The sequence below is a fragment of the Panthera pardus genome, unplaced genomic scaffold, assembly GCF_024362965.1.
Source record: "Panthera pardus isolate Hobbes unplaced genomic scaffold, ASM2436296v1 HiC_scaffold_16, whole genome shotgun sequence".
Classification (NCBI taxonomy): domain Eukaryota; kingdom Metazoa; phylum Chordata; class Mammalia; order Carnivora; family Felidae; genus Panthera; species Panthera pardus.
Window position 1 is genome coordinate 135,362,512 of NW_026526721.1, and position 20,410 is coordinate 135,382,921.

Genomic DNA, 20,410 nt, shown 5'->3' on the forward strand with positions numbered 1-20,410 from the left:
GGGAGTATTTGCGTGAGGCGTCAGGGATGGAAGGAGAGCACATTGAAGTAACATGGTGTTTTCCATGGCAACCCATGGACTGAAGAGTTGAGATAAGAAGGATCCAGAAAAATGGGGGGTGGCCAGAGGTAGTTGTTGGACAAATGAAGCAAAGTCAGTGATTGTATGAACTGTGGGTAATCACATCATTATAGGTTGTACAAACATATCTCAGCAATATTTTCTTAGAAGTCAAATCTTATTTAAACGTAAATTAAAAATAAAAACAAGCAAAGAACACACAAAAGGCTTTAAAGGACCCTGAATGGGCTCTTGTTTCATCTCCTCTGGATTCTCTCCTGTGTAGCCATTTGTCAATCAAACAGCATGAGGCATACCCTGCAAAGAGATCAACCACAGTTTGAGGACATCTGGGTATTTCAACTCGTGTTTGCAAGTTGAACAGTGAGCATTTAGATTTTTAAGCTCTTTGGGGGAAGCAGGGGTTAGCTGAGTTGGGAAAGTCAGAGGATAAAAAGGCCACCTGCCATCCCATAAACAAGACAGAAAAGTGTTTCTTTCCCTACTTCCTTGGTTGCTCCCATCCTGCAGGGAGCAGCAGATGTTCAGCCTGTAATAAAACGTGTCAGATTTGCACACACACACACACACACACACACACACACAGAGGCAGGACTGAACTTCCGCACATTCCTTGAAAATGAAAAGTTACCTAGGCTGCATCCACCAGGAATCCTCAACCCTGCCCCACTGTTACTCAGGATCCTGCATTCCGCACTGCATTTTGAACGGTTGTCTAAGCCATCTGTGGAAGTACAGAGTCTGCGCCTGAATTCTCCGGTAGACTGTGGTCACAGAGCCCACCCGCATGACAAGGCTCTGTGACGTGAAGTTGATGTTGACACTGCTGATGGCATAATCACTCCTGTGAACCAAGTTGTAGGCTAAGCACTTTACGAACATTGCCTTACGTTACTCTCATAAAATCCTTGGACATAAGTTGCTGAGTTCATGTACTAGATAAGAAGACTAGTTAAAGATGAGAGAGGTAGAAACTGGCCCAGAGTCCTTCAGCAAGGAAGCAAGGGAGGCCAGGCACTGCAATTGCAGTCCCAAACCACCTGAAGCCTAAACCCAATGGAAACTTAGTGTAAGCTGATCCATCAAAACAAAGGATATGTTTTTCCTCTGTCCCTTAATTCTATGAGCAGTGAATGCCAGCTCTATTTATTAATGGTGGATTCATGGGAAACATGTTTCCATAGGAAAATAAGATTTACACATAAGAGAAAATGAACCACAGAACTTTTCTATAATTCTTTGAACGGTCCACTTCCTATCCGTGCATGTTCTTCCCATATGCTGTACTTTAATGAGAAAGCTTTTACAAAATAAATCATTAATGGATTCAACCAAATTATAAGTGGAGAACTCAGTTGTATACATATAAGTTCTCTGAACCATGACTATGTTTATTTATCTTTGTAATCATTTTCCTTGTAAAACTCATGGTACAAAGTATGTGCTTGATGAATGCTTATTGGAATTTAATTCATTCACTCATATATATTTCCATATCCACAGAACAATAAAATGTTAGAATTGGAAGGGATCTTAAGTACCATCTATTAAAACTCAGTTTTTTCCTGTGATGACAAGTGACTTAAAGGGAGGGGAAAAGAAAATGTATTCATTCACAGAACGAAAAATCTAGTCATTGGTTAGGTATATAACTTAAGTGAATTGTATACCTAAATGTATTAGAATATTCCCTTTTGCACAAAGTAGACTCTTACTTTGGGATGAAGTCTTCCCTCAACCATTCTGAGTATGCGTTTCAAATAAGATTCAGTAAAAATATCAAAATGTATCTCATCAGGTTTTAATTTCTCTTGTCAATTGCATATTTAGTAGCACATCTTCTGACCGAGAAAAGATGTTGATGTTTTTTAAGTATGTATTATGAGCAAGGGAGTTTGTTTCCAATACCTCCTTTAATTTAAATTTTAATCTTTGCATCACCCCTGAATCCTTGCTTAACAGATGAAGGAACCGGGCGTCCAAGCAGTGCACAGCCTGAGATTACAGAATTAGTAAAAGAATCAAACAGTATAAAATTGAGTCCAATTCTGGTATTCTGAATCCCAGCCTAGTACATTTGTCCACCAAAGCACTCTACCATAAATCAAAACATAATTCTCCTAAAAAGGGTTGGTCTCCTTTAGGCACCCTGACTTACAGCAGAAGCTATCCTGAATTTCCAGAATAACATTCACTTTAATCTTCTTAACCTTAATGCTATTACTTGTCATGTCTCATCAAAAACCCCCTGTGCCTGTTTCCGGAAAGACCTCTCATGAATAAGAGAATGAGTAAGACAGCACAACTATTGTAGCTTGGCCATCCAACTTGTCCTTTCCCTTAGTATTTGTGCTGTCATGTGCTCCTAAATCCATCTATTTATTAAATAACCCCCTGGTCACCAACTAGCTCTGGGAGAATGTCTTCCCATTCAAGTACATGCTTTTCAGTCTTTTCTGCATATAATCATTCTTCATCCTTCCCTTGTTCCATGTTGGAAAGTAAATCTGAAGTTTCAGACGTGCACTATCATTTCAGATGTACAAAATAGTTTTTCAACTCTTTTCAGACTCCATTTCACTGTTGTAAGAAGTTGGACGCCTTCTGGGGTGCCTGGGTGGCTCAGTCAGTTAAGCGGCTGACTTCAGCTCAGGTCATGGTCTCATGGTCCGTGAGTTCGAGCCCCGCGTCGGGCTCTGTGCTGACGGCTCAGAGCCTGGAGCCTGTTTCGGATTCTGTGTCTCCCTCTCTCTGACCCTCCCCCGTTCATGCTCTGTCTCTGTCTCAAAAATAAATAAATGTCAAAAAAAAAATAAAAAATAAAAAAAAAAAGAAGTTGGACGCCTTCTTAGCTGGGCATCTGGGTGGCTCAGTCGATTAAGTGTCCGACTCTTGATTTGACTCAGGTCTTGATCTTCTGGTTCATGGGTTTGAGCCCCACATCACACTCTATACTGATGGAGGTGTGGAGCCTGCTTGGGATTCGCTCCCTCTCTCTGTTTTCCCCTCCCCCCACCCCACACACACATTCATTCTCTCTCTCTAAAAATAAATAAACGTTAAAAAAAAAGTTGGAGGCCTTCTTAGCAATTGAAACAAAATGTTCTCCATCCTTCCTTTATGTGCACATACACACAGTTATGGAGGAGGACTAAGAATATAGATGAAAGCAGCAATATTTTTAACATTTCTCAGTCAGTCTTCAAATATTTTACCAGTGTGTATGTTAGGATTTTTTGAAAACATAATTTTATTCTGTTTTTCTATTCAAGAATATTTGATCTCCTGCATCTTGTTAGAATAATCCTGAATGTTTTACTACAGTATATATTTCACCGTTTGGGATCTTTCAAAGATCATCCTTGGGCACGTAAGACATCTCTTCAGTTAGCCCTTTAATCCCAAACCCAAACTCGACAGATACAACATCGAGTCAGTGGGTGGTATGATTAAAACTGCTCTAAATGAGCTAAGTTGGTAGAAATTAAATTAAAATTAAAAACAAATTACAAAATCCTAGGATAAACATCTCTAATAATGCTTTTCCCATGAAGTTCCCCAAAAGGGTGTAGACAGCAGAGACGATGACATATGGTGGAGACAGTCTGCTTACACCGCGGCACAGACTGTGCTCGGCAGGCAGATCTGGAGGCCTCCGGTCTCATCAGATTGTAGGCATCTATTTGCTCACCATTTAAGCCCAGCATTCTGGGATGCCAAAAGAGTGGCGGCTTTGACTAAAGGAAACAGTAGCCAAGGAGTCAGAAATAGGAAGCAAACGAGATGCCAAGTGGGGGGGGGGGGGGCGGTGGGGAGTGAAGTGCCTCAAGATTATGAATTGGAAGGCCAGCATGTGGTACTCATGGTAACTCTAGGAGGGCGGAGGGATCCGTGGAGATACCGTTCTGTGAAATGAATTGGGGTTTAAAGGATTTGGTTCCCATGTCATTGAGGAAAATGATTAAGCAAAAATTCTTCGACGAACATCTGCAAGATGCTAAGCTTTTAGTGATGTGGTAATCCCACTTATATGTTCCACCCGGAAGATTAAGTTCTTTAAAAGCAGAGCATATGGTCACCGATCTGTGTCACTGCATTTTGCCAGGATTTGTAAACAGTCCCAAGTCTGACTAGGGCTAACGCATCATGGTTATATTCCAGGTTGTACTGTTTATATATTTTTTTCTCTTATTAATCACACTTTCATCTTGATAGGACAGAGTGTTAGCATTATATTTGAGGAAAAAAGCAAAAAACCCAAACAGCATTCTGTCAAAAAGAACCCACGAATGCTAGGCATCCGACTCAATACACATAGAAGTTGCATGACTTGGAACAAGTTGCTGTCTTTCTGTGGGCCTCCAGTTCCTCATCCCTGGCCTGGATGATCACTAAGAAACCATAAGTTGAGTCAGGCTAAATGCTGTAACACATAATGCCAAGTTTCCGTGACTTAATACGGTAAGTAGAATAAATGGGTTATGCAGTAAAGCTCATTCATATCCGTGTACAGGTGGCAGCTTCTCACTTGAGGACTCGGGCAGCCAGTCTTCCTCTATTTGGTGGCCCCATCACCACCCCCCCCAGGCCTCAGAGTCATCTGGAACTCAGAGTCTTTCACTAGGCTTTTTGTATCCAGCCAGCCAACCAGTTTAAGAAACAGAGAATAGAGGCTGCCCTTGTATGACTCAGGGGCCAGACCCACAAATGACATGGATCTCTTCTGCTCACACTCCATTGGCCAGAATGAGTCACGTGGTTCACCCTAAGTGCAAGCAGTCTGGGAAATCCCATCAAGTGGTGCCACTAACAGGATGCATAGGTCCTGGTGAACAGTTAACCGGCTGGTGAACAACTCACCAGTCTGAGTCATAGGCCCTTCTAGTATTACCTTATAATTGTTATTTTTCTTGAGAGACAGAAAGCGTAAGCAGAGAGGGGCAGAGGGATAGGGAGAGAGAGAAAATCTTAAGCTGGTCCCATGCTCAGCACAGAGCCTGATGCAGGGCTTGATCTTACAACTATGAGATCATGACCTGAGCTGAACTCAAAAGTCAGCTGATTAGCCCACTGAGCCACCCAGGCTCCCCTCCATTATTTTTTTATTCCAAATTTGTTGATAAATAGGAGGGTATTCATACCTTAAAATTTTCTTCAGTTTTTCTAAATGAATAATAATTGAAGACCTTCAGTTTACCAGTAATTCTGTGGTAATGTTACCATGGTAATGTTTAATGTTACTTCTCCAAGGAAAAGTTAATGTTTATTTAGAAATTCTGAACAAGGGACGAGGTGGCTCAGTCAGTTAAACATCCGACTCCTGGTTTCAGCTCAGGTCATGATCTCACGGTTCGGGACATCAAGCCCCGCATCAGGGTCCACACTGACAGCGCAGAGCCTGCTTGGAATTCTCTCTCTCCCTCTCTCTCTGCCCCTTCCCCACTAGTGCTCATGCGTGCACCCATGTTCTCTGTCTCTCAAACTAAAGAAACATTAAAAAAATAGAAATTCTGAATTAATTAGCAGAAAGGGAACGGTGACCGGAGGAGAGGCTTAAAGGCAATGATTCAGAGCCAGTTTCAAGTAGAAGTTACACCTCCTAAAGACCTAATGGAAACGAATAGGAAATATATGACTCCCACTGTGGGACTCCAAATGACTTATTTTTCTTTTCCCCACTCTCCCCTCCCCGCCTTGCCCTGCCCATCCTCCAAGTGACCTATTTTGGAAGCATCTTTATTACCTAAAAGCAATATGTCTTTACAGTACAACCAAGGCCAGAATTGTTCCTTCAAAGAATCCGACATGCCAGTTTCCCGCCATCCCCAAAGACACGACTTAACAAGCACAGCCTGATCCAGGAGATTAGAAACTTGAAGGACCAGAATTGTGCAAATTTGTGTAAATAACTGTGAAAGCATCATCTTCCAGTAAAGTCACTGGTGCATATTTTGCAATCATGGACATAATCACCTTAAAACGTGGAGAGAAAGTTTGTTCTTTTTTTTTTTTTTTTTTAATTTCTTATTTTAGAGAGAGAGGGAAAGCACGAGTGAAGGGAGAAGGAGAGAGAATCCCAAGCAGGCTCCATGCTCAGTGCAGAGTCTGACATGGGGCTTGATCCCATGACCCTGGGATCATGACCTGAGCCAAAATCAAGAGTCAGATGCCCAACTGACTGAGCTACACAGGCACCCCATGTTCTGAAGAGATGTATATGTATAGGTTTCATGTAGGTAAGTAAAAGAATGATGTTTGTATGAACCCATAAGTAACTGACTTAGCTCAAAGTTTAGAATGCCCTACTCTAAGAAGTCATGCCCATTCTAAATGGATATGCTTTATTCAGTGTTCACATGTTTATGCAGAGCGGTTACACAGTGGATACCATTGTGATTTCATACAAACTTGGACATGGCTACTCTGTGACTAGGTTGCCACATGATAGCCCTAAAATCTTGACCACACGGTGTAATTTCAGGAAAAGGGCCACTGTCTCACATCTCCCCACGAATCTCTCCCCTAAGTCCCTCACTGTTTATTTTAACAGGTTAAGGAAAAGTCTATCCTATGATGAAAGCTCAGGCTCAAAATACAAATTTACATAAGAAAAAAATAAAAAAAGACATACTACTGTATAAATAACTGGGGAATATTTCTTCACAGACTTTGGATGACAGTGTGGTTACGAGAGAGACCCAGAGAAGGAAACAAGATGTATCAGGCATATTTGATCTATGACAATTATTGTTCTGGGGACTTCCCTGAGCACCACTAGCGGAGACAAAATACCAAATCAGACACATTTCTTCCTAAATTTCAGTGGTTTGTACGCCTACTGTGAATTCTCACGAAGACTTGTTTTCAGTCAATATATAATTAATCAGTAATATCTTCCTTACAGTGCTCCACACATCACCTTTTTTTTTATATATATATTTACTTTTGAGAGAGAGATAGAGTGCAAGCAGGGGAAAGGCAGAGGGAGAGACACAGAATCCGAAGCAGGCTCCTGGCTCTGAGCTGTCAGCACAGAGCCTAACGTGGGGCTCAAACCCACGAACTACAAGACCATGACCTGAGCCAAAGCCGGAAGCTTCATTGACTGAGCCACCCAGGCCACACATCACCTTTGAGTACAACAAAACCGTAACCTAAGTTCAGCCCTGATCTACTAACTGTGAGACTTTCTTCTTCACCTAGAAATTGTTGACTATTCAGCAAAAGTGTAAATGCTATGAAACACAATATTCTTCATGCTTACGTTTCAAAGAGTGCTTTAATTAAGAAAGACATGCATTTGGTCATTTAGAAGCTGCCCTCTATCACGGTCCTTTATAGTCCTCTTATTTTCTCTGGCTAAGTGAGCTTAACCAAGTCACTGTGGTTCGAATAAGCAGAGTAGCTCATCTCGGTTTGCTGCTACAAACACTGTTTTCATCATATAGGGCCGGTCACCTTTTTTGTTACAGTGTATAATTGACAGTGAGCTTCCTAGGTAGCAAATTAGGCATTTCGCATTAGCTTTAGAAGTGCCGTCAGGAGTTATGATGTGAAAACTTCTCATACCAAATTGAGCATCTTCCTTCACCGACCTGGTTTGGAACCAAAGTACTCAGCGTGTATCTGGAAAATCTTATGAAACCAGCTATTGTGTTTCCTTACAATTACATAGTAGCTGATTTTACAAGCTAACCAGGAGCCATTGTACCCTAATCAGAAGCAGGTCCTTGGGGGGCATGGAATCTCAGTTCAATATAATGAGTTTCGACTGCAAATTCTTTTAGCACTGATTAACTGCTGAACTCCCAAATCATGGAGTTGGTACAGAGCTAGCTCCTTAAGCCTGGAATCATTAAAACTCTATGTCAGTGCTGAGAAATTTTGAGTTTTCTTCACATAATGGTGTGTATTTTCCCCCTCTGTCTTTCTAGAATGATGTGAACCACATATTAATAAACAACTCTCTCTCCCTCAAAAATCATCCTGCATTTTCCAAGTTCTTACATAAGTATTGGAGACTCTTTGGGTTTTCTTTTAATTCCAAAGCCTTGTAATTCATACGTTTGAATTTAGAATTTAGAGATAGGAAGTTAAAATTGTGCTTGAGTCAATTTGCATATATTATCAATGTCTTCACTGTATTCATACCTATGGACAATTTGAAAGTGCCTTATTTTATTTAAGTGAAGCAGATAAAAGGGTTGGGAGAGAAAAGAATGGAATACCAAGTTATTACTTTATGTAAAGTATGGTACCTAGTGCCGTACAAAGAAGAGCTTTGTGGCCTGGGATGACAGGTCTCTGCTGGGAGATCCATTTGGGGGGAAACTCAGGTTTAACAAGTTCATGGTCTCTTTATTATATATCTACATATCTGTTAGTTTCAGTTGGACAAACTCACCTGTGTGAATGTTTAGAATTCCATAGCTAAAAATGCTCTATTTCCCAGTCACCAAATTCAAAGAAAACTTTTCTTCATAATCACTATGCCAATAATAATATAACTAACATTTGTTAACAGGAATTTAATTACTCTTTATGCCAGGCACTGGACCAAGTACTTAGCAAATGCAACGGTGTGAGGGCTCTTTTCACCATAAGCTTTACGTGAGAATTCCTTGTGTACCATGAAGTCCAAGTGGTAAGAGACTTACACTGCCCAGCAGCCTCCAAATGCTTCCTCTTTCTCCAGAAACAAGAGGGCTGGACGGCACGGACCACCCAGAGGTCAGCTCTGGCAGGAATGTTGGGCTTTATGGCCAGAAGGAAGCAGGAAGGGAAGAGTGAGCAGAAGGGATCCAGGGTTGTAGTGAAAGAACTGGGAGAGAGGCACCTTCGTTGTTGCGAATGGAATGGAAAGGGAGGGGTGATTTTAAAAAGTCTTACTGTAGTTGATCAATACACGTATCACCTTTAAGGTTCCTGAAAGCACACTAAAGATTAGAATTATTTTTAAATTGCAGCTTGACTCTTGAACAACACAGGTTTGAACTGCACAGATCCACTTATATGTGGATTTTTTTTTGTAAATACAGTACTGTAAGTGCATATTCTCTTTCTTATGATTTTCTTAATAATGTTTTCTTTTCTCTAGCTTATTTTCTTGTAAGAATATGGTATATGATACTGTATAACATACACAATATGTGTCAATCAACTGTTTATGTATTTGTAAGGCTTCTGGTCAATAGTAGGCTATTAGTAGTTAACTTTGGGGCCAGTCAAAAGTTATATACAATTTTCCACTGAGCGGGTCCACTGACCCTTAAACAACACCCAGTGCTGTTCAAGGGCCATCAGTACTTTTGGTTGCTATACATGTATCTTAGTGTGACACAATGCCACCCAGATGTGGCCAACTGGGTCTTGAAAACTTGTTCAGTTTACATATATATATCTCATGTAATTCTCAGAACAACTTTAAATATTATTATCGTTTTTTAGAGGAAGAATGAGAAATAAAATTCTTTTGGGTTAAGCCATTGAAAGTTAGCAAATTATTTGTTCCTTCAGCCTTACCTATTTTATCCCAATTAATGTGCTTCCCAAAGTTGCATAGCTAATGAGTAAAAAGACTAGGAAAATCCCAGCTCTTAACCACTATACTATCATAGCTGCGAAATGGGTCCTATCACCCCGACACATAGACCTTTTATCATAACACACAGCAATGAAGAGGTTTTTCTGGTGCTTCTTATACAATAGGCTCAATAATTGAACTCTCCAGTGCTAGCAGTCAATAAACACTAAATTCGAGTCTTGGTTACTTGACTTGTGCTTTCTGCATCAGAAGTGATAGTATTTACTTAGGGGAGAAGAATACCCCTCTAAATCTTAATAGTTTGTCTCGACCTCAAGGCTCAGGATGAAATTGGAAAAGTTCAAAATCATCAGTTTTTCCATTCTAATCTCATTTCTGTTTCTCAGTTATACAACAAGCAAAGGAAACATATTAGCCACTGTATTACCCACTTAGGGTTTCACACCAGCTTCAAAAATTTCTTCTTTAGATTAGATGGTAGTGAACTCCCAAGCCTTTTTTTAGTTGAAAATGAATGCCCCCTTATTCAAAGCCTGTCTTTTCTCCAGAGCTTTCCAGTTCCTCTTTCTGTCTTCCTCCTGCCATTGGTGGCACTCATGACTTCTTGGTACCTCCACTTGAGTCTACAAGAGAAAGAAGCAGATCAGAAATAAAAAGGAGACCTACTGATTTGCTACGTGCCCATATCATATGACAATTACTTATGGTTTTATAAGAATGGGCATTTTAACTATGAAAGTTACGGAGTTCCATGTGACTGTCCTTCATTCATGCTCTATTTATCCCAAACAGCCACCAGTACTGGTAATGTTGCCGTCCAGAGAACAAGAGAAAACGTGTGAGGATTCCTTTTTCTGAATGAGGACACATGTTCCTTCAATCTTCTTTGTGACTTAATCAATGTGGCATTATTAACAAAGCAGAGAATATCATGAATCACTCAGAAAGAAGAGCCTTGTAATTCACATCTCATTTCCCAGTTGAGCAATCAGCTGTAGGTAACGGTCCTACCAGAACACTTGAGTGTCTTAGAAGATTCCCAAGTTGAGAGGACAGTTTCAGACTCACATGGGGGCTTATAATTCTGATCTGCAAACCAAGTAAACCAGGAGAATGCCTCCCTTGGGCCACTGGGCCACTGGGTTACAGTTTAGGATTCCTAGGCCTATGTAGTGGGTTCCATTCACATTTGCTTCCTTCCTACCTCGTACCAGTCGACGTCTTGGTGGTTCAGTCTCTGGAAAAGATCTTGAGAGTAAGGAAAGCTTATTGATAATTCCTCTACTGAAAAACTACTGAGAAAACACTCAGCGTCTGAGGGTGGGGCATTAGCATCCAGTGAAGGCTGGGCCCCAAACTTCATTGTCATGGTACCATGTGTCAGAATTCAGAGACACTTTAATCAGTGGGTAGACATAGATGAAAGAAATCAAAAAGCTTCCCTCTCAGCTAAAAGAAAGTCCTAACAGCAGGAAGATTTACTACTGAGGAACTTAGGAACTTAAGGAAAAGGTAAGCTGGATGGCCAAGGTAGCATATCTTCATTCAGCAAAATAGACAACATTAAAGAACACAATGGCATTTTTCACATCTAAAACCACCATTAATTTTAGCATGTTTGATTTCCACTTGCAATTCAAGCTCAATAGTATAATGTTGAGGTCTTCCTTACACTTTGTTTTTCTTTTAAAGACGATTGCGAATTTGTTTTGCTTTTTCATAGCAGATTGTCTGAGTAATAAGAGACTTTCTTCCTCCTTATGGTTCTCCATACCATGGAGCGGTGTTTTTCGATGTTAAGAGTCTTCTCTCTTTGTTCCCACTGGACTTATAGAGTGATAGAGTAAGTTAAGTGGTTAGGACAGGGGAATAAAAGAAGAGAAGCTATGCAGAAACTTTTTAAACCAACTCCACATCACTGAGAATGTGTTTCTTTCCTAGTCTACAAGGTTATAAAGCTTTACTTTCATTCATGATAATGTTGTGCCAAGACATGTCCTAGGTCCTTCTTGCCCACACTTGGCTTCTTCTGTCCTGGCAAAGTGAAGATACAATTCTAGGGTCTGAGTGGGCTGACCGTCAGCCTTGACTTCATCGCAGGACTCCATTCCTTGTTTTATGTCTGATTTACATTTTATCATCCCAACCTCTATTCCTTCAGTCTTTTTATTTTTTAATCATCCCCATTAGAGATTACCAGCCGTTCTCCTCCTGTCTGAAAGTTCATGTGGGAGGGACTCAAATTGGAGAAAACTGTCTTCCTCAAAACTTTCAAAACCTTTGAGTCTTCCAGTTACCGGAACAAGAAAAGGAGATCGATAAACATTATTTATTCAAAGGTTTGTATCTGTGCATTTTTTTCCCTTGGGATAGAATGACTAGACTTCATTTTCTTTCCGGAGAGATCTATAACCCAGAAAAGGCTAACGAGGTGCTTGGGTAACTTAGTGTCACAAGATTTGGGGCCTGCTTTGTGGCAGTCATCAAACCTTGTGCTACATTCAGTTCTACCATATGTGAGGCATTTAGTCTTTCAACAGCGTGAACTGCCGGGGAGGCACCTGAGACAGCTTTGGATTCTGCGTTAGGTACACCAAGAGTCAGGGCACATGGCGTCTGGTAGGTTCTGCCAGAGCTCTAACCTGATGCGTGAACTGGGCAAGTCACTTCATCTTCCTGGACAGCCACTTCCACATGTCTAGGTGGGGAGTTGGACTAACTCAGTGGTTTCAGCCCTGAGCCGAAGACCCGGCCCCACCTACCACCAACTGGAAGAGACTCTCTGGAGTTGGTGCTCTGGAATCTTATTTATTTAGGAATCCTTCTCAAGCATTCTACTGTCTGCCAGGTTACAAACCATTGTAGCAGCCACTCTTTAGGGTGACTTCCAGCTTTAAAACACTGGCTTTCCATTAAACTAATATTCTCCGCAATTGGCAGAATCTGGATCGGTGTGAAAGGTTAGTCAATAGAACTAATATATCATAGAACTCTTTTCAAATGCATGTGATTCAAATGCTGTACGCAAATGAAATAACTTCATTCAGAGAGCCTATCACAGCAGTGCTGGTTATATGATGTATACTTGTTACCTCATAGGATTACAGTAAAAATTAATGGACATGATGGCTGTGAGCATTTGTCAGGGTGCCTGTCACAGAGTGAACACTTAATGAATTCATCGGTGATAGGATACTAATAGCAGTGACGTCGGTTATGAGATCTTGCTACTCAGCGTGTGCCTCGCGGGCCAGTAACATCAGCGTTGCCTGGGAGTTCCTTAGAAGTACAGTCTCGAGGGGCGCCTGGGTGGCTCAGTCGGTTAAGTGGCCGACTTCGGCTCAGGTCATGATCTCGCGGTCCATGAGTTCGAGCCCCGCGTCCATCTCTGTGCGGACAGCTCAGAGCCTGGAGCCTGTTTCAGATTCTGTGTCTCCCTCTCTCTGACCCTCCCCCGTTCATGCTCTGTCTCTCTCTGTCTCAAAAATAAATAAATGTTAAAAAAAAAATAAAAAATTAAAAAAAAAAAAAAAAGAAATACAGTCTCGAGCCTCACTCCGGACTTCCTGAACCGAAACCTGCGTTTTATAGGGAAATCCCCAGGTGATTTGTGTGCACAGTAAAGTCTGAGAAGCACTGACGTAGACAAATAAACTTGGGACTCAGCAACTTGCCAGAGCTCACCCTACTAGTAAACTAGAGAACTAGGAGTTTTTCTTACACCTCAGATGGCATCTCTGAGCTGGAGATGTTCAGGCTTCCTGAGTCCCACTGAGATGTTCTTTCTCTCATCCAGGCTGTAACTGTCTACCACCGCAGCAACAGCACTGTAATTTTATTTTTCACATTTTTAATTATTCAGCTGCTTTATTTGTCACCACTCAGGGAATTATTACAAAACTTATGTCTACAATGCTTCTGATTAATGCATATTTAGGCAACTAAGCAGATGTAGAATGGGTTGACTTCTTTGATAATATTAAACATTGATGAAACATATATTTGCACAGCAATAATGATGCCGGCATTTGTATAAATAATAACACATCTATTTCCCTAATCATCTAGGGGGAAAAAAACCACAGTGAGAGTTGACAGAATTACTAAATATGTCTCACTTCCTAGGCAGATCATTTTTGAGTGTAGAAGTTTTTTTTCATGTGAATAAAATTATGCTAATTTATAGCATCTATTACCACTTTCAGATGAAGGAAGTGTATTTGAGCAGAAAACAGTGTGGATGAGACCTGAAGCATGTTTCCAAGATATATCATAAGTTCCAAAGCTTCTGTGTCCATCATGGAAAGCTGCGTGTTTTGTGATGGACTTCTCCACAGTCCTGTAGTTTGATTTTATGTAAGATGTATTCTGAAACCCAGCTTAAGTGATTCTACAGTACATATTTGTTTTTCACATTTTAGCATCTCTGAAATTGAGATTTGTCTTATAATTGACGGGCATGTCACAATTTGTTCAGCAGCATTTTGTTTCTTTTTACAATTGATGGGATTTAAATTCGATCAAATAGGAGATCAGGACTCCCCGGTGAACTTAATTCTAGTCCACAAGGAGCCTGATGGTGAGGAAAGACATGGGATAGAAAGGAGACATCACCCCCACCTGTATTCAAATAAGAAAGGGAGGTGGATAACTGCAAAGAAATGAGATTTAATAAGAAAAGATTCCATGGGTTTCCGTTTTCACAGAGCCAGAGAGAAAAGTCATAGAATCGGCAAGAATATAGCAGAAAGGCAGGAAAGAGGGAAAAGGGAGATGGAAAACAAAAGGGGAGCAAATAAAGCATCAAGATGGAAAATATAACCAACACAGCCACTATTTCGATCATTATTTCCTAGGTGTTACATTCAATTTGCTCCTTCCTTTTCTTAGTTCACACACTGGTCAGTAGAGCTCCTACAGGCTGGGATGAGGAAGGCAGTTTCCGCCTCTTTTAGGAGGTATTTTTTCCTTCTCTGGCCCACCCAAGCGGATTAATCGCCCCCACATTGTCTCTCCCCTGCTTCCTACATTTTACTCAGTCCCAAAGCACCTGGGAAGGTTTAAATGATTGTTACAACTTCTATTTGTTTGTTCTTTCAGGTGATATCAAGATTATCGAACAAATCTACAGTCTCACAGGTATGGCTTTTGCCAAAGAACAGAATCTTTATCTAAAATCTGTAGGATTTCCTGTAAATCTGTCTCCCACTTCAGGGTTTTATATATTTATTTTCTACTTTCCCTAAAATGCTTCCCACTGAAATGTATTGACTGACTTTCTGGAGTTTGGAGCAGAGAAGTATTGAAACTCATCTATTTAAGGGTTTTATTGTTGTTGAAAAGCAGTCGTCACCAGAACCTGGCAAAAGTAGGAAAATCCCGAGGAACTGACCTTGGAAGTACATTTGTTATGTTTAAAGTTAATAATCAAATGTTTTCATGTAAGCTTCCGATGATGGTACAACATGGTTATCCATAGTATAAAAAAAAAAAATGTCTCAGATATTCTGGAAGGGGTTTCACTTGAGCTCTTAAGATAATCCCAACTTTTTAGAATCCTCCAATTTCACAGAAAACTTTCCCAAGAAATAGTGATTTATCAGATTTATTACCTAGACTTTTACTACCAATGATACTGTGACAGGAACCTAGAAATAGCTCCCTTTTTTGCTCTGTTTCTCCTTGAAGCAGAACCCAACACCTTTCACACACGTGTGTACACACAGACACGTGTACATACAGAGAAACAGCAATCCAATCATATAACACACGTAAAAGACATTGATAATTTACTGAAGATAGCTGGGGCCCAGACAGGGTTTACTTTTAATACTATTGAGAAACTTCTTAAAAGCCCTTAAAACATCTCAGAGCATTCAAATGAGTTTCTCTCTGGCACTAGTTGTCTTCTTTCTCGTCTCTACAAAATCCCTCCTCAGGAGCTGGCAAAATGGCCATTATGTTTCAACTCTTCTCAACAGGCAGCCTTTCCTCACTACTTTACCCCCTTGTCCCCAACCACTCCTATATTCTCTTTCTCATGAGAAATTCTGCCTTCCTTTGGATTTTCTGATTTGAATTCCTCACTCCTTCATAGCAAAGTGAAAATGAACATCCCTTCTAAGAACACAACATCTGTAACTTTCAAAAAAAAATCTTCTGTATAATTTAGGCTTCAGCATCAAAATCACCAGCATAACAGCTTCAAGGCAAAAGATATTTATTTCTCTCTCGTGAACAAGGCCAGAGGTGGGTGATATAACTGTGTCAACAGGGTCCTGAGCTTTCTTCTTTTGGTTTCATTATCCTCAACACATGGTTTCCTTTTTTAAGACCTCCTCATTCTCTAAGATGACTGCTAGAGATCTATCCATTGTATCAGTATTCCAGACTAGAAACTAAAAAAACAAAACAAAACAAAACAAAAACACTGAAGGGTAGGATAGAGGCTTCCCTCTTTCCAGAAGTCTTCCTGTAAGTTCCTTTTAACCTGTCCACTTGCCTGCTATCACCTCAGAACTTAACTTCATGGCCAACCCAAGAGGCAAAGGAAGCTGAGAAAGGTGATCTTTGGGCAAGGTACATTCCTAAGAATTCTGTTAACTAGCAAAGAAGGGGAGATTATATAAAAAGGGGTAACCAGCACTCTCTGTAGAACCTGCCCTGAGGCAAATGTTTCCATTTTCTTCACTATCAGCATCATCATCATCACGAGGGCAAGCATCTATTTTAAGTACTTTCAGTGCACATTGCTAACTGTTTTAACTTCCATTATCTAATATCTATATCCTCATACCATTCCCAATTTACAGATGAGGAAAACAAGGATTTAAATGATTTAAATGATGTTACTTGACCACCGTTGCAGGTAGAAGTCTCCAGACTTCTAGGACTGTGTGACCGAAAGTTCACGCATTCAACCATTAGACTTTATTCTGTTTCCCCTGTAGTCATGGCAGGTTTGACTGAATCTAGTCCACTGTGCGTTTGAAATGGCTATCCCATAGAATGTCATGAGCTAAATTAGAGATTCCTTTGACTGTGGGGAAAAGAACATCATTGCCCTCATGGAAGCATCTGTTGGGAGGAAATGAAGAAGGGGTGGGTCAGAAGACAAGGAAGAAATCTGTGGTTGAAATGTATGGCAGTGTATACATGGATGAATCCAGCTGCACGAGGGAAGCAAGCATTTCTGTATGGATAGCCCAGGGAAAGGAGCTGGAACTCCTGTATGGGCGCTGCATGTGGGGCTGGGTGTTTAATAATCCAATAAATTTGGGTCCTGTCTGTAATAATGGTAGGGGGAATAATTAATTCTTGGTGTAGGTAATGTTGGCTGCCTTGATCACAAGTGTCAGTATTTAAGCAACTTGCCCCAAGTGCCAAGTCTCCATGATAAAATGGAAGTATGAAATCTGAACAAACTTGTAGAAGTACAAACACTATAGATTATTAGAGAATTACATCAGGACCAGCGGAGCCTCCTTGAACCAAAGGAATGATTAAACTGCCAATGGAAATGTAAACAGAAGTTCAATTAAAGAATTCACTCATTGTTCTTCATTTCTTTGATAAGTTTGCCCCGTGTGTCTTTAACTGGGTGAGCTAATTTTTCTATTCTCCAGTGCTACTAAACAGTTTCATGAGTAAACTATTTTGCTTAGCTTGGCCAGTTTTAAACTGGATGGGCTGTTGCCTGTTGAAGTCACCACACGTTCAAGTTCATTTTTTGTTGTTGTATGTATCATTATAATGGTTACAGGAAAATCAATAGATACCGATAAGCCAACTGTTTATTAATATGAAGTAATAACCATGACAGCTCATGAGATTTAAATAGCACACTTAGATCTTTTCAGCTTATTATCTTATTTCTATTAGAAATTATTGATGAGCAAGTAGAAACAATTGTATCCTCAAAAGAAAATGAGGCACCAAAAAAAAAAAAAAAATGAATTGAGCCTTTGGAGCAGAGAAGCCATGTCTGGGGCAGAGCAAGAAACACCCACTCTTCTAATGACTCCATTGAGGGCCACTAGCTTAGCCTTTGCTGTTCTCTCTGCCCTGCCCCATCATCATTATCTTCGTTGTCTTTATCCAACCTCTCCCTCACTTCTTCTTAGTCTAAAAGGTTGAATGACTCCAGTCAAGAGTCTAAGATGGGTTTTTTTTTCTTCCAAAATTTTATTTAAATTCAAGTTGGTTAACATATAGTGTGGTATTGGTTTCAGGAGTAGAATTCAGGGATTACATACAATACCCAGTGCTCATCTCAACAAGTGCCCTCCTTAATGCCCATCACCTATTTAGCCTGTCACCCCACCCACCTCCCCTCCAGCAACCCTCATTTTGTTCTCTATAGTTAAGAGACTCTTATGGTTTGCCTCCTCTCTGTTTTTATCTTAATTTTGTTTTTCCTTCCCTTCTCCTCTGTTCATCTGTTTTGTTTCTTAAATTCCACATATAGGTGAAATCATATGGTATTTGTCCTTTGTCTTTCTCTGATTTATTTTGCTTAGCATAATACACTCTAGTTCCATCCTAAAAATAGAACTACCCTACCGTCCAACAATTGCATGACTAAATATTTATCTAAAGGATACAAACCCCAGATAAGAAGGGGCACATGCACCCCAATGTTTATAGCAGCATTATCAACAAGAGCCAAATTATGGAAAGAGTCCAAATGTCCATATACTGATGAATGGATAAAGAAGATGTGGTTTGTGTATACACACACACACACACACACACACACACACACACACACACTGGAATATTACTGAGCCATCAAAAAGAATTAAATCTTGCCATTTCCAAAAACATGGATGGAACTAGAGTCTAAGATGGGGTTTAGCAAGACTTCTTCCTTTCCCAAGGTTCTCAAGGGGAGCAGGCCAAATGGTTTGCTCCATTTCCTTCCAACTGACATCTGAAAGTAAAGATAGCAGGAAGCAGAGTAGCTGTGGATGCCACGGATCTTACTCCATCTATCTGATCCAAAATAGGAAAGGTTTTTATTCTCAAAGATAATATACTTTTCTGGTTGACCTCCATATAAAGTTCCACTGAAGACCCTATAACTTTAAAATAACAAGGCCCAAGACCTTCCAGTAAAATTGAAAATGTCCTTACTCCTAACAGCATGCCATCATATCCTATTACAGATGACAGGCTGATTAAAATCTAGATGCCAAGCTGGTAAAATGCACCCTTCCCACCAGGACAGTTTAAGAAGACCAAGAGAGGTGTTAGCCGACCAACACCAGGATAGCAGAGAGGGTAAACCCGGGGAATAGCAGAAATGGCGAGACATTGAACACCTGAATAAATAATAGCAAAATCTGCAAAGTCTTAAGTTTTCATGAGACGTAAGTTTCTAAAAGATTTGACGTTGTTTCGATAGGACCACCAGCATGAATGATATTCCTCTCAAGCAGCCTTTGCAATCTGTACTAATCTATGTTATCACTGATTTAGTCAGAGCCCAAGGGAAATGGCAGCATCAACAAAAGACTCCCGTCCATTGTGGAAGATGAGGAAGAGGAGGAGGAAGGGGAGGAAGAAGAGACAGCTTCCCTCTCTCCCATCTACACAAGGGGATCCTCCTCTTCACGCAGCAAGAAGGTGGGAAGCAGTAAAAGCTATCTAGGCCTGAGCTTGAAGCAGCTGGCCTCAGGAACAGTGCCGTTTCACTCACCTATCAGAGTCTCCAGTTCAAATTCCCCGAAAAACAAACAGGAAACTGACCCCCCTAACCATGGAAAAAGGAAAGAGAGAAACTTGAAATTGCAACTTTCGGCTTTGAATAGTTCTGGACCCCCAGACCTCAGTCCAAGGTAAGAATCACATCATATAATTCTTTCCTAGGTAAAAATGGCTGCCTTTTATTCAAATTGGTACCTAGTTAGTAAATTATTCAGCCCTCTGGGCCTCTCAACCACACAGGTTCCTAGCCTGGGTTCTTCCGCTTTCCTGAATTTTGTGTGTAAATTTTGTTTCTGCGTGGAGGTGTGTACAGTATGACAATAGTTTTAGTTATATTCTCGAAAGGGTCCATTAAATGTTCAGAAGGCCTTCTTCACTCCCTTCATCCATTTAGCTCTACCTAAGTGTTGATGTTCATTTTCAATGCTATTTTCTTTATCATTGTGGATAACTGAAGCTTACTTTTATTTCTGGCCTCTTCCGTAGGTAACACAGCATAGCTCTATTTTTAATTTTAAAAATTCTCTTTAGGATTAACTAAAGATGATTGAGAGGCTGAAAAATCCTGACTCAGAAATGTGAAAGAAGTGGTCTATGGAGCATAAAAGCAATAGTAAAAAATCACATCATAGCTGACAATAAATAGAAGCAAGAAAAAAAAAAATACTGAGTGCTTCCTATGTCCCATGTCCTCTGCTAGGTAATTTCACATTCGCTATTACATTTAGTCTTCTCAAGAGTCCTGTAAAGTAGTTCATATTATCTATACTATTTTGTCCAAAATCTCAGAGATTAAGTTTGGAAATCTGTATTCAAATTCTATTTTTCTACTTGTAAAGCAAGTGATATTTCTAAATATATTTAGCTACTCTTTTGAAGAACACAATTCATCCATTGAGAGATTTTTTTTTTATTTTTTTTAACGTTTTATTTATTTTTGAGACAGAGAGAGACACAGCATGAACGGGAGAGGGGCAGAGAGAGAGGGAGACACAGAATCGGAAGCAAGCTCCAGGCTCTGAGCCATCAGCCCAGAGAGCCCGACGCGGGGCTTGAACTCGCGGACCGCGAGATCGT

At 40.4% G+C, this 20,410-nt stretch overlaps 1 protein-coding gene across 1 annotated transcript in view; it reads left to right on the top strand.

Moving 5' to 3' along the window:
• KCNH8 (potassium voltage-gated channel subfamily H member 8) overlaps positions 1-20,410 on the top strand; it is a 355,181-nt gene that overhangs the window by 308,203 nt on the left and 26,568 nt on the right. The window contains exons 12-13 of the mRNA XM_019434283.2: positions 14,726-14,764; positions 19,106-19,464. Of these exons, the coding sequence (XP_019289828.2) occupies positions 14,726-14,764; positions 19,106-19,464 (398 nt within the window). The remainder of the gene's footprint in view (positions 1-14,725; positions 14,765-19,105; positions 19,465-20,410) is intronic.